Below are 14431 nucleotides of genomic sequence, written 5' to 3'. Positions count from 1 at the left end.
TTAAAAAAAACCCAGCTCAAACGACTCCGGCGCTTGACGCTCTTTTTTTCCTTGTTCAGTGGGGCGGTTCTGGACTCGGAGCAGTTTTTTTTTCCCCCCCGACAACTTTACACCATCATTACCAACGCCGGACCTCACACTGAGGGGCTCCGCTCAGTCATATATACAGGTATGGCAAAGCAATAGCAGCCGGAGACAAGATGGATTCATAATCGACTCATTTCAGGCTGAACTCGTGGTTGTTTGTGAGGATTTTAATTGTGCCAGGCTGTTTTAATTAAAAACCGCAAAAATGTTAATGGAGTTCCGGATGTCGAGGCGAGAAGGGGGCTCGTGTCACAGGTGTTAGACCATATATCAGTTTGTGATTGATAACCAAGCCTGAACTTCGCTGAATACAGAAGTGTAACGAGATAATCTGGGATGTAACGTGGTTATTTCTCAACTAAATTAATTAAAATGTTCATTTTTTTTTTGTTTTTGGATTTTGTAACTTTTCACGTGTGTGCGCAACTTTTCTTCCCCCATATTTTTTTTAAATCAACGGACTTATTATAAACTGGTGGATATTTGCATCAGCTGTAAAAACACCTGGCATCTGCTTTAAAAACAGATAAAGAAATAAATACATAAAATCCCCGTCATCAGTCGACCCGAGCTGCCAAACCTTGCCATACCCAATTGACGCACAGCATGCGCCTTTGAGTCCAATCCTAAAAACCAACCCCAGCCGCTTTCTCTCTCTCATGGGGGCGCTTTTAGACATCCAGCACGTGATTGAGATACGAGATGTAGCATATAGCCAGTCTGAGGATCTCGATCTTGGACAGTTTCTTGTCCGGGGGCAAGGTGGGCAGTAATTTCCTCAGCTCGGCGAAGGCCACGTTGAACGCCTCCACCCGGATCCTCTCTCTGGTGGCGTGGGCCGAGCGGTACTTGGCCGTGGCCCTCCGCCTCCTCCTCTTCTCCTCCCTGCTCAGGGGCTGGTCGGCTTTGCACTTGGCCCTGTCCTCGCCCTCCGCCGGCTCGTCCGAGGTGCAGCCGGCCGACTTGAGGCCGTTGAGCATCGACTCCGGGTCGGACTGGGTCCAGGAGAGGTCCCCCTCCGCCTGGTCCGGGCTCAGCATCATTTTTATTCTCTGGTGTTGGCGGTCGCTCCTCCTGAAGAACCTGTGGCGCGGACAGAAACTATTACAACACTGATTCCAGCTCCTCTCTATTTATTTTCTTCATTTCTAAACAAGAACTGAAAATGTATCTCATCTTAACATTTATGATCGAAACCCCTGAAATAATGTAAACAATCTCAATCAAACGTAATTGTCTGTGGTGTTTCCTGGCACCCTGAGGCCCCTTCAATATGAGAAAATCCCTGAACGGGTGCTTGTTTTGGGTGCCAGGGCCCCTCCATGAATCCAAAAGGCAGACTCCTGCTCGTTGCATAATAACATTAAACTTCATAAATAATGAATGCCTCGTAAAAAAAACAAGGGGAATGGTTAATTTATGAAAGCCCAAGGCCTTAAAAACAGAGGAACAATTAACAAGACATCAGATCTTTAACGTGATTTGTTTGATTTTTGTTTCGATTTCAGTCTTTTTAAAATGTGTTTGTTTCTTTATGGAAGAAAAAAACATAACGTGAGTTTTGATGATTTCTGGAGGAGAGTCTCTCTCTCTCTCTCTCTCTCTCTTTTTTTGTTGTGAATTAACATAATCAGAATTGGCCATCTGTCACAGTGTGATGAACACATCTGCTTGGCTGAGGCCGGAGTGACTTGACAGCATGGAGGCAGAAGACGGCAAAAATAATGTTGACATCTGCTGGACATGAAACCAGCGGAGCTTTTTGTGCCTTTTTTAAAAATAAAAAATACAAAGCGAGAGGAGTCCAAAATAAACGTGACAGTGGCACGAAAAATAAATTCAAAATTCGTAAATATAGGCACAAAAAACAAAAAACAACTCACTCGTTATCTAATTATTTTTTTCAGATTTGTAATTTTTTTCCACACATTTGATGACTCACCTTGACAAAGAGTTGGAGGCGGATGAAACGTCTGAGAAAAACCAAGTTTAGAAACACTCCAGATTAACTCATATTCCACCGGACCGAACCACCGTCAGACGTGACAGAGACGCGCCTTCAGCTCGGGAACGAAGCATGAACGAAAACGGAAGAAGAAAAAAAATAAACAAAAACAAAACTTTTTTTTTTTACGTTCTCAGCCTCGAACTTGGAAACAACATGAGGGGGGAAAATCGAGGCGTGCGTCGGGGTGGCGGTGGTGGTGCTGGTGGGTGGCGGGGTCAAAAGGCGCGTTTACGCACGGGAGGAGATCAGAACAGTCCGGAGCACTTTTAAGACGATTAGTCGATCAGATTAAAAAAATAATAATAAAAGAAGAAGAAAAAGAAGATAAGAATGATGTGTCGGGAGCAAGCAAGTCAAGCCCCCCCTTCCTCCTCCTCCTCTCTCCAAGTGTTGATCCCGGCGATGGCAGGACAATAGATGGGGCTGATAGTGGAGGAAAAATGGGAAGAAAAAAAGTGCGCGCCAGGGCTACTCGTCCATCCGCCTGTGGAAGATGGAGATGAAGGGGGTCGAGATAAGGCGATGGGGGGCTCTCCCCGTGTCAGGACGTCAGCTCGCAGATAATCCTGCCCCTGTGTGTGTGCAGCCTTCTTGTTCTTCTCCCCCCTTCTTCCGAGCAGGAGTGTCATATGCGAGATAAGATCCAAACGATCCCGACTAATAAAGGCTCACTTCAGGGACGGAGGGGATGGAATATATTTGAGGAATGGTATTGTCTAACACCGCCCCCTCTCTCTCTCTCTCTCCCTCTCGCTCTCCCTCACACACACACACACACACACACACACACACACACACACACACACACACACACACACACACCTCCTCCATCCCTCCCTCTCTCTCTCCTCTCTCCTCTCCTCTCTCTTCACGCCCCTCAGCCCTCGAGCGCTCTCCCCTCCCGTGGGAGTAGTGGGCAAGGGGAAAAAGCAAGAGATGTGCGCAGGATAAAGGGTGGAGATGGAGGTGGAGGTGGAGGGAAGCGGGGGGGACAAAATAATCAAGCAAATACGTGTGTCCGCGTTGTGAGTTTGTGCACGTGCATGGTTTTCAGTGAATGGTAATGATTAAAAAATTAAGTGTGTGTGTGTGTGTGTGTGTGTGTCTTGCAGGTGGAGGAGAGGAAGAGAGGGGGAGATTTTCAAGTCAAAATCTGATTGGCCAGAAGTCCTTCGTTAACGGTTAAAGACGAGATGAGGTGAGACTTTCAGTCCGGTGGTGGAGACCACCTGTTTGTGTCCTCTAAGCTTCCGGAAAACAAAAATAAAAGCATCACATTTTATTTTCCCTTCGACAGGATCAGCGTCGACTAAAATGAAAATTACACTTTTTAATATTCGAGTCCCTTTTTTCCCTTCAGTTGTGACTTTTTAAATAACTTTTAATAACTGTAAATGATACAAATCCACGATGCACTGTTAAAAGTTTTTATCATCTTCTTTCACCTGAATCTGCTTTGCATCCTCACTTTTTTCAGGGTGATTAAGATCTGGCATCAGGTTTTAAAATCTGTCATGTCTAATTGTACTTTTTCACATTTAACATTTCTCTTAAGGCCAACATATGTTCCTATTTATGCTCTTTGACATGTTTCCAATATATCCGTGGCCATGGTTGTAGTTTTAGATGATTCTCCCTCTTTAAAACACTCATCTGCAGATCCTGTCAGAAGCAAAAAGCACAATCAGGCTTCAACAATGTGAAAGTCCTGAATTATCGTAGAAATGCAGCTATTTCAGCCTTCAAAACAAAACCACACGAGAAGTTCAGACAGGAAGCGTCTCTCTGATGGAGCTGTTCACAGACATTGCTTAGTATTTCAAGGAACCACTGGTGTCATCTTTAACAATGCAGCATATATCATGTTTCAACATTAGATTAAAGGTACACTACGCACATTTTTTACAGGTCTATTCACAAAAGGGGGGTCTATATACCAACATTGTTCTAAAAAAAAATAAAACTCACACAAAATGTTAAAACAGATCATAAAAAGCTGCTAATCTGTGCAGAACACCGTCACTCTCCTCAGACGTTTGCACTTGCCGCTCTCTCCGGCGTGCAAATATGATTTTTCAGCCTCTCGAAAAGCAAATACATCCAGACGAAACCCGATATAACTATTATCGCGTAATCATACAGGATCACAAATCTGCAGTTGCCAAAATATTTGACACCAGACTCAGACTCAGAGTTGAGATTTTTCAACTTTTCTCCTTTCTTCCTCCACTCCTCTTGCTTCCTCATCCTCCTCCTCCACCATCATGCCTCCCTGTGCCCGGTGGCACCACCAGCGTTGGGTCAGGAGGGCATGGTTCCAGAGGAGGGGCCGTGGCCAGCGAGTGTGGGGACTAGCTGCGCCTAACGAGGTGATTAAAACGATAAGGGGAAGCACGGATGACTTGCCGTGGCCCGCAGCCACCGCCATGCTTATTGCCATGGCGGTGGCACACACACGCAGAAATACACACACACACACACACACACACACACACACACACTGTGGGTGAGTGAGGGAGAGAAGTACAACAACAGTGCCAGAAGGACCATATCAGTGAAAACTCACTGTGTATGAGAGAGAGAGAGAGAGAGAGAGAGAGAGAGAGAGAGAGAGAGAGAGAGAGAGAGAGAGAGAGAGAGAGAGAGAGAGAGAGAGTGAATGTGCACATGTGTGTGAGATGACCGACAGCTCGCCTTGGGCTCCGGCCGGGTCCGCGGAGTGTGTGTGTGTGACACAGAGAGACTCACAGCGGGGTGTATCGGAGACATGTCAGGACCAGGAGACAGAGGCCTCCTGACAGCTGGAGCCCACGGACACACACCACACACACACACACACACACACACACACACACACACACACACACACACACACACGGCCCACCACCCTAATTGCTCCACAGACGGAGAAGTGGAGATGCTTGGTGGTCTGCGACGCCCCGGACCCCTCCTCAGACCACAAGGCCCTCGGCCAAAGACATGAAGGACCCCTCCAAGGCTGTTTTGTTTGTGCCTGCTGCAATTACGTCCCACAGCTGATGTACTGACAGTGGAGGCAGGGAGGCGAACCGTGGGGTGGTGCAGTCACCAGAGAGCAGCGGTTTCGCTCGGGAGGATGACGCTTGGTTTAGTCACGACGCTGCTGGTAAAAGACTTCAGCGGATTGTGTTAGACGTGTTGTTTAAGTGCCCTGAATCTCACATTAAGTCACACTTCTGTTTTGCGGGAGTGATTTTTGTTGTGACGCGGGGCAGCGATCAGATGTACGACTGTGTGAACGTTAAAAACACGACCAGGAGGGAAAAATACACAGACAAACACACAAACGAGACATATTATTGCATCACATATTGGCTTGAATTTTCCCATACTGTCATCTGAAACGCTCTGTTTTAGATCCTGTCTCTTTAAGGCCCTCCCCCCTGAATACGCAGTCTGCTCTGATTGGTCAGCTCACACACGCCTGAACCGGCACTGCTAACAACAACACAGCGGCTGTTCTAAAGCAGTTCTCACCTGCTAAAGTAGTTTGTGACATGGTGGCAAAGCATGATGTCACAGAGTTAGGGGCGGGGCTACTGATGAGGCGTTTCAGGAGCAGTGTTTTCTGTTGACCTTTTTAACTTTCAGGATCTTTTGTTTGCACATGAACTAAAAAAACACTAAAGGAAAGGGAAGAAAAAGAAAAAGTATAATAGGTCTCCTGTAACAATGGATTAAAGACGTATATGTGAAAGGTGTCGACGCAACTCTGAAGTTTAGTTTTTAGCATCTTTCAGCACATTGGTGTGGTTTTTATGGCCCACGACTTCACTGTTTTGGTGACCTCCCAGCTGCAGGCAGCTGCTTTCAGCTAAAAAGCTCCACTTAGGCCTCGTTCAGACCAAATCAGGCGTTGCGGCGATTAGCGCAAGAATGTGCCGTGGTGTTGGAGGACACAACTGGGACAGTATCATCATTTGGTTCCACCTGTATATTGCCCAGTTTCCATGCTCCTTTGTCCTTTTTCCTCTTTAATTGCTGTTCAATAAGTTGATTGTGTATTTACTCTATGTGTGTTCCATCACTTCTGTTTTTGCCTTCGTGCCTTGCACTTCTCCCGCTTGCTCTAAGTTTTATTTGTTTGCGTTTTGGATTTCTCTTTTCACCTGGACTTTCCTGCCACCTTTAGTTATTCGCATTGCTCCACCAGTTTCTGATCCACCTCCAGCAAAATTTATGAAAGTGACCTTGTTACTCTACTTCCTGTTGTCTCGTGCGCTGTGTTTGGGTCCGTTTCTGCTAAAAAAACAAAACAGCACGTGTCTTATATCTAGTCTCTGTTTAACCCTGACACCAAATGTATCATATCAACCAATGCTTATTAGAAAATCTTCCTTTATAACTACTGTAGTTGCAGGGTATAATCACAGTGGGGCAGCTTGAGGAGACGGATGTGTTTTATGGAGCATTAAGGCATGTGAACTATTCTAGTAGTAACCTTGTTGTCGCTTTATGAATCTGAAAATGAGCATAATGCGTCTCCTTTAAACGGCGAGGTCAGCGTTGTGTTCACAGACTGTTGTGCCCAACTCACTGAACATGGCCTTCAGTGTATGCATTTGCACAGCCTTTGAATTAGGAAGAGAGATGAGTGCTTAGACTTGAGGTCACAGCGTGTATGTATGTGCATACATGTTGGCAGAAATTCTCGATATATTCAAGGATGATGTCAAACATTCCATCACCAAAATGATTTCTCTTTGACATGGCTCAAAAATATGCTCTCTATATCTCTATAACTATTGACAGCCTCTTCACAGGACTCAGGGTGCTCAAAAACACCATTGCTATTGAATTAAAGGAACATTTCAGACCCAAGGTTACCTGAAAACCAGACGTAGCCGCGTTTGCTTCTTTGGAAATGAACACATCCAACTTGTTACACCTTGTTTTTTTCTTTTTTTGCACCCTTCCTTTATACATTTCAAGGTGAAATATCCCTTTAAAAAAAGACCACTTTTATGGAACATGAGTTCAGTTTGGGTTGCTCTGACTGTGGTTCGAATAATCATGGCGAGCAGGCAGACACACTGGAAGCCGTCCGCTGATTTATGGCTATGATTATTCTTCGCGGGGCTGATATCACCAATGCAGCTGAGGCCTAATATCACAGAGTTTCAGCCGAAAATAAGATGCAAATTTGAAAACTGATTATTTTATTTCTTTTTTGAAAGGATCCCGTTTTGTTCCGACAGCATAAAAATACCTTTCTCTTTTTTTTCGGTGTGTGTAGGTGGACGTCACTTTAAAGAAGCTGTCATGAAGTGAAGCCGCCCTGATGAGATGTCTGTAATGGAGTTATTCCTCTAATCAGTCAGAGCCCGCAGCTGTCTGAGCCGCTTGTTACAACAAAAAACACCTTGAACTCGCGTGACACACTCCCACCTGTCACCTACCACACACACACACACACACACACACACACACTCACGCACAGCTCCGAACATTCGGGGGAGCAGTGGGATGGAGCTGTGAAATGGGAAGGATTAGTCACTTTGTCAGGAGATGTATGAGGCTTCTCTCAGGTGGACGGCGAGCCACAGGGGGCATCCGGGAGAGAGGAGAAATTAGAGGCCGGAGAGGAGAAAAATGGAGGTGTGCAAAAATGAAGACGAACGGGGGGGGGGGGCGAAGGCCGTTCGTGAGATGGTGGAAGTTGTTTCAGCGGCTGAGCATTTTAACTCAACTCCAAATCTGACAACTCTTCTCGCATTTGCATCACTTACATCACTGGGACACACACTCACGCACAGGGGAACACTCTGGGCAGTGTGTGACCGCCAACTTGTCCATGTGTTGTGTTCTGTCTTTTCTTCCAGTGTAGTGAAATAGGCAGTGGCCTGGACTCTGGCCCTGTGTGTGTGTGTGTGTGTGTGTGGTTGAGGAGAAGGAGGAGGAGGAAGGGTGGGGGTGAGGGTGGGGGTGGGGGGGGTGTCAGTTCAGGCCTGAACAGGAGGTGTGGGATCCAGAAAGCTGGGGGTCCCATGTGAGAATGTGGCCATCGTCAGCGCTGCCGTGGCAGGCCTCGGCACCATCTGTGCTCCCAGCAGGGCGCCCAGCGCGTTCTCCGCCACCCAGACACATATGGACACACAAAGGTGCTCACTTTCTCTCTCATGGACGTCTCACACACACACACACACACACACACACACACACACTGGGAGCCCAAAGAAAACACTTGGGAGTGAACAGTGAGATGGGAGGAAGGATGATGAGTTTGTCGATTGTGCAGCGAGCAGGACGAGAGCATCTTGTCGATGACGCCGACATAAGTGTGATGACTTCAGAGAGAGACGGGGAGCATTATTAGTCAGCAAATGACCCAGCTGCGCTCCGCAATTCACACGGAAAACACATCTTTTACTCTCTCGTTACGACAGAAAAATGTCAGCATCCATTCTGTATAAATATGGACTAGAAATCGCCGGACTTTGCATTTCAAATTTTTGCTGTAGCAACAACCTGGGCCAGTCTGTTGCTTCAGCACATGTGAGCGGGCTCTGATATGTTACAGTCTTTAGCTGTGATTTGTTACAGAGTGAGAAAGTCCTGCTAAAGTTTGTTCTGTAGGTCTGTAGCCATTTTAGAAATTCAATAAAATGTCAACATTTGATGCACTCATGAGCTTTCTTGCAGAAAGTTACACACTACACACATCGCTGTCTGCGCACTAAATGTGACGTTATCACCAGCAGCTAGCTGGGGGAGACAGCCAGGCTAGCTGCATAAAGACTCAAGCCTGTTGTCACAATGTATAATTCAAAAAGGAAATTTAAAGATATACAAAATAAACACAGAATATAAAATTGCACCTTTAAAGTCGTAAACTCCAAAAAGACCGCTGCAGCTTATGTTCAGAGTTTTATCACCAGCTCATCTGAGCTCCATGTTGGAGCCACAGGGTCATAAATCTGGTCCTCGCCTCCATCTCTTCCCCTCCGTCCCGTCGTGTTCAGCACAGACCTACATTCTCCACCCCCACAGCCTCCCGTACCTCTCCCTCCTGCCTGCTGCTGACCCTCCTGTCTTGGCCCCCAGCCCCCGTCTGCACCTGCCTCATTTACCAAGTTGGTGAGCTCTCCTACGCCACCCCGAACACCTCCATCTTCCTCATACCTAGCACCCCAGGCACCTCTCTCTCCTCCTCTCTCTCCCTCCGGCCCCACAGCCTCCCCCGAGTGGCCCCCGTCCCTGCATCCAGGGCCTCCAGCTGGCTGATGAGTTCATTAGGCCCAGAGCTCTGCCAAGGAGCATGGCGCTGTTCGGGCCAAACCGGGAGGGCATCAGGGGGCCCCTGGTGGTCATTGGGCACTGACTATGGTCATTGGAGGCGGGACAGAAAAGTCCCAGAATGTCCCACATGTCGATATTCAAGCTCCGTGTCCGTTCTTGGAGTCGCAGACTGTTATTTTGTACATTAGCAATCTGGTTCGGGGCTTGTTTCTCGCTAAAAACTTCAGCGGGAAGAGCGCGAGGCGTCAGGGGTTTGAAGGGGTCCACATAAACAATGAGGGAAACAGATTTCTAATAATCCCCACAGGTCGCAGTGACATCTGGCCCCACACTTGAGCGTTGGCTCAATTAATTCGGAAAACACAAAACAAAAAGCGCCGGGGGCAAAGATCTGGGGGGACTTAACAGGCCGCTTTGTATGTGTGTCTATCTGTGTGTGTGTGCACGCGCCTGTGTGTGTGTGTGTGTGTGTGCGTGTGTGCGTATTGATTGTGGCATTTGATCAAGTCAACTGCGGTGCATGTGTGTGCAAATTGTGTTCAAATTAGTCGAGGTGTACAGCTGCTTTACTGAAAAGGCTCACAATCATCTCCAGCAACTCAAACGCAGCTTCTCTCCACTTCTTCACCTGCAGCTCTCCGGCCCAGCAACGATCCTTCCCCTCTCTCCACTCTCACCTTTTTCCCGCCTCTGTCCTCTCGCTTCCTTCCTCTTGGCGGCGGGTCAGCTGGGGTCGGGGCCTCCGTGGCTGGGCTCAGGTGTAGCCTCAGCTGGGCAGGAGGGGGGAGGAGAGGTGGGGAGAGGGGGTGAGGGGGGGGGGGACAGAAGAGAGGGGACGACGAGGATTCTGTCCCACAGGCGACCCAAGAGGGAGTCCGTCAGAAAAAAATAGGAAACAAACACGTGCGTTCACGCAAAGTAGGAGAAAAAAAAAAAAGACAACAGCTTTGTCCCTCACCCCTCTCTCTCTCTCTCTACACCTCCCCCATCTTCCCTCTTCCCCTCTTTCTCTCTCACTCTTTCTCTCCTGGGAGAGGCCTGGCCGGGCTTGGCCTGAACGCCATCTGCTGCATAATGTAACGGGATAGAACTCCAAATCCTTCATTTCCACTCACTGCCTGTCATCTGTGCGTGTGTGTTTGTGTGTGTGTGTGTGTGTGCCCACTCGTACAGTTGTGTACGCACTCGTACGCCGAGCAGGGTGTGAATGTATGAGCGCGTGTGAGATCTCATTTTTACGGATGTTGTGACATCAGCTCGTCCAGCGTGGACGGGTTTGATGAAATAAAAGGTGACGCCAAAATGTGTGTGTGCGCGTAAAAAAAGGGATTATTCCGCCGCTGTGAATATGCAAGTCCGCTGGTTTTTCGCAGCAACCGCGGCGGAAAAAAAAAAAAAAGAAAGGAGACAACTCGCCCCTCAGAGGGGAAAACATCGACGGTTTGTTGTTGTTTTGGTCTTTCAAGATCCATTTTGGAAAAACCTGAATGGAAGAGTCTTTTTAAAGGCGAGCTCCTGGGAAATCTTTAAAAAACCGCATCGAGCTGAGAGTGGCACCCTGCCAGAGATGTCACAAATTTGCTTTTTGTTTACAAGTTAACAAACAAAAGTGCACACACACAGAGTCGTGTTTAAGTGCCCCACCCCTCTCCGCAGCGCTGGTAACCCGGAGGTGCAAAGAGTTGTCCCTCCAGGTCCCCGTGGGGCCACTGTGAATTGGGGGGCCATCTGTTTTCTGGTAATAAGCTTTCTCTTCATTCGCCCTTTCTCTTCTCTCTCTCTTTTCCCCCTCTTCTCCTCGTCTTCCCTCGCTCCGTGTTTGATTCTGCTTTTTGGTTTTGTCGGAGGGTTTTTTTTTCCCTTCCGCGCACAGCGACACAAAAAAAGACGCAGACAGATCAGGGAGATCTGTGGACGAGAGGCCGCATCGCTTCTGGACACAAACACTGCGAGTTTAGGGGAACGGAGACATGGTGAAATATCACAGCGTGATCCCTGAACCCTGACCAGCTATCCATGGCTGTTGACATAAAGTAAACGTGACACATCCCTCTTCACATAAACCCGTGCACCCCCTCCAGCTGCTGGGCAGGCACTAAAGTCAGCATTACATTTTATTTTCTTTGTTTCATTGGTATCACGCCGAGGCTCTGGAAACACTGCCGCTTGCGAAAACACAAGCGAATGAAGATAGCATGTTGAGCAATTTGACAAGAAGCGTTCAGCATGTATAAAATTCACCAATCAAATAAGGAAATGCAGCCAGTATAACCAAATATGGAAAAAACTAACAAACATGCTTCTGGAATAGAACATACGCAAGTCTTCATATAGGTTTGTTTTGTCTGTTTTATGTGTTTCCATAGTTGCCATGTGTTGAGCATTCAGCTACGGGTCATGCTGTTACAATTTTTTTATTCGAAAACGATGTTATTGTAAGATTGCATGTTCATTTTTTCTGTATGTTGAGATAATGGAGCTAATTTCTCCTTTCTTCTTTAATTGAGCTTTTGATTAAGAGAAAATAAAACTCTCAGGTACGGAAGCCAGAAGAGCCCGTACTTACGATTATCTTTCTTTTTTTCTAACGCCAATTTCGTTTTTGTACAATGCGTTGATCAATAATCAATACTCTCTTGTCGAATTTTCCTCTTAAATCAGTAGCTACAGTTATCAAGATGGAGTTTATGCACGCTGGCATGGCACTATTGATCCCTTATAAACAATATAAGTATACGATGAAACAAGCTTTTTCTTCAGTTGTGATTATTTCATTATGTAGAGATTGTACAAAATTGCAAAGATAACATCAATCATGTCTGTTCTGGGCTCCTGTACTCAGGGCCTCAGGATATGATGTTTTTTTTAAAATTCCAAATAAACAGAAGCTAATAACTGATCCATGTGCCAGCAGTTGTACCATTAGTCTGTGAAGCACATTTCTAGCAGAGGACAATGATCATTTTGGATTTTTTTTTTATCGAGCCGAATTCACAGTCTCGCCCGCCGTCCACAGGCTTCCGAAAAAAAAAGCTGAAGCCCAAGTCCCATCATCCTCCTCTGCTGGAGCCGCCACCTCGCTGGCGAGTCAGTGACGACCGCCTGATTGTTTAAGTTTTGGGGGTTTGGAGCAACATTTGGTATTAGATGGCACCGGATCGATCAGGAGAGTTGCCATGGCTACGGTGGGATGTGGTGGGGAGAGGCTGAGAGGGAAAGAGGGTGCAGAGGAGGAGAGGAAAGTGGATTTAAGTTCACGACTACAACACACACACACACACACATACTATCTAAACACACAGGCCGTACGTAAACACACAGCGGCGGGCGACAATTGAGCGTGAATGGAGTGCTGTCCAAGGTCCAGCTTTTAAAAGTGCCCGGCTCCTTTTATTTCACAACTTCCCCCTTCACGCCGTATGGAGCGGTGTTAAGGACCAAAAAAAATTAAAAAAAATAAAAAACCGTGTTTGCAGCTGTGCACCTGCTCCTGCATGGCTGTACCAATTCAAGCCTAACATCACATTTATGTTTCATTATGGGCCGTGCATGACAACGTCGATATGTCACCTGATATTGCTCATTATCCCCGGCTGCTGCATTATCCGATTTATGCCTTCCTATGTCAGGTTTCAATACAGCCGAGTGTTATATCATGATTATGAGCGGTCTGGGCGCTGGGATGCTGTCTGCATCTCATTGAGGCAGAATGAAATGGATCAATATACCAGAGGAGGCTGAATCAGGGGGTCTGCATGTGCAAGGGGAAAGTGTGTGTGTGTGTGTAGACAGACAGCCTTGGGAGATCAGAGTGCACAACTGCTTACGGCTTCAAGCAGTGTCTCTCTTCTTCTGTCTCCTCCGCGCACAGCTGTTTCTTTTGCCGCTCCGAGTTTTGATCCGAGCAGCATTTTATCATAGGGGCGATATAATCTCAAAGTATGCGCGCCTGCGAGTGCTTCCTTCTCCCCTTTGTGCTGGATGCAAACTTCATGAAGCTATATTTCTTCAGTGACGCAGCAGGCAGCCGGCAGGCGGGCAGGAGTGGGTCTCTCGCTCGCTCGCTCTCATTTAAGTGCAGATTTACAAGCTGTTTGCGACAGGAGCTTAGGCGCCTTCTCAGGATGCGCTGTGCCTAGTTGGGAGGAAGCTTCCTTCGCGAATACATCTGTCGTGTCACCCAAAGTGCGGCGAAACAGGCTGCCTGGCATTTTTTTTTTTTTTTTTTTACCGGCGTTGTGAAAATTGAAAAATCGGAGCCCTTTAATAGCTCAGGTGCTTTGTTGGTTTGTTCTGAGGAAAAATGATTTTTGCTCCTGTAAGAGGGATATTTTTTATTGCCTTTGTGCACACAAACACACAAGCGCACACACACACACACACTCATGCACCATATTAGCTTGCAATTACACTAATTTAATGCCCTGTTCCCCTCTATTAATCCCGAGTTCTGTCCACATTTTTATCCTTGCTTTAAATGAGAGGGCTGCCACATGCGTCACTCCAAACAAAAGGGAGGTTAGATTTATTCTTCATTTGGGGCAGTGTGGGTGGGTGGCGGTGGTGGAGGAGGAGGGTCGGCGTGGAGGGGATTTTGGGGGGGGGGGGGTTCATGCATGGGCATAACCCGGCCCCTAAAGGAAGGCCCCCGCTGCCAGCTGCCAGCCATAATTAAGCAGCGCTGCCGTGTCTATCACTGATTATGTTTGACCTGGCTAATAAGGCGAGTGTGTGCCACCTACATGTGGCAGCAGAGCGCCACAGCCTCCGTCACGGACCCCGTTGTCCACTTTTAGATGCTGTTACCGGTTGGATGTATAGCTGATGACAAACACATGTGGACGTATCTCCAAAATGTCAACTTTCCATTTTTACCACAGCACAAGGCATTTTCATCTTATCGATCTCAGTTTCACCAGCCACGTTACCTTTCAATATGTTATTATCATCATTATTTTTATGCACATTTATTCAACTATAACATTTTTCAAAAAAAAGCATCCTCAATTTAGACGATTTTGATCACACTTTTCCAAAAAGTTTGATAGCACTTCACGG

The 14431-nt window shown here is 47.0% G+C and overlaps 1 protein-coding gene across 2 annotated transcripts in view; it reads right to left on the bottom strand.

Annotated features, from left to right (window-relative positions):
- The window catches only part of LOC119015611 (helix-loop-helix protein 2-like), a 39068-nt gene continuing 24637 nt past the window's right edge, over positions 1–14431 (bottom strand). Inside the window, exons 1-2 of one of the 2 annotated variants that reach the window (XM_037091784.1) lie at positions 2030–2737; positions 1–1170 (exon numbers count right to left, since the gene is read on the bottom strand). In XM_037091784.1, coding sequence (XP_036947679.1) covers positions 759–1130 — 372 coding nt within the window. In that variant the 5' untranslated portion in view covers positions 1131–1170; positions 2030–2737 and the 3' untranslated portion in view covers positions 1–758. Of the gene's footprint in view, positions 1171–2029; positions 2738–14431 lie in introns of those variants that run through there. The other variant, XM_037091782.1, reaches the window with a different exon arrangement.

The sequence above is a fragment of the Acanthopagrus latus genome, chromosome 24 (genome assembly GCF_904848185.1).
Source record: "Acanthopagrus latus isolate v.2019 chromosome 24, fAcaLat1.1, whole genome shotgun sequence".
Classification (NCBI taxonomy): Eukaryota; Metazoa; Chordata; class Actinopteri; order Spariformes; family Sparidae; genus Acanthopagrus; species Acanthopagrus latus.
The sequence above is the reverse complement of the archived record's forward strand: the minus strand, read 5'-3'. Positions and strand labels throughout refer to the sequence as shown.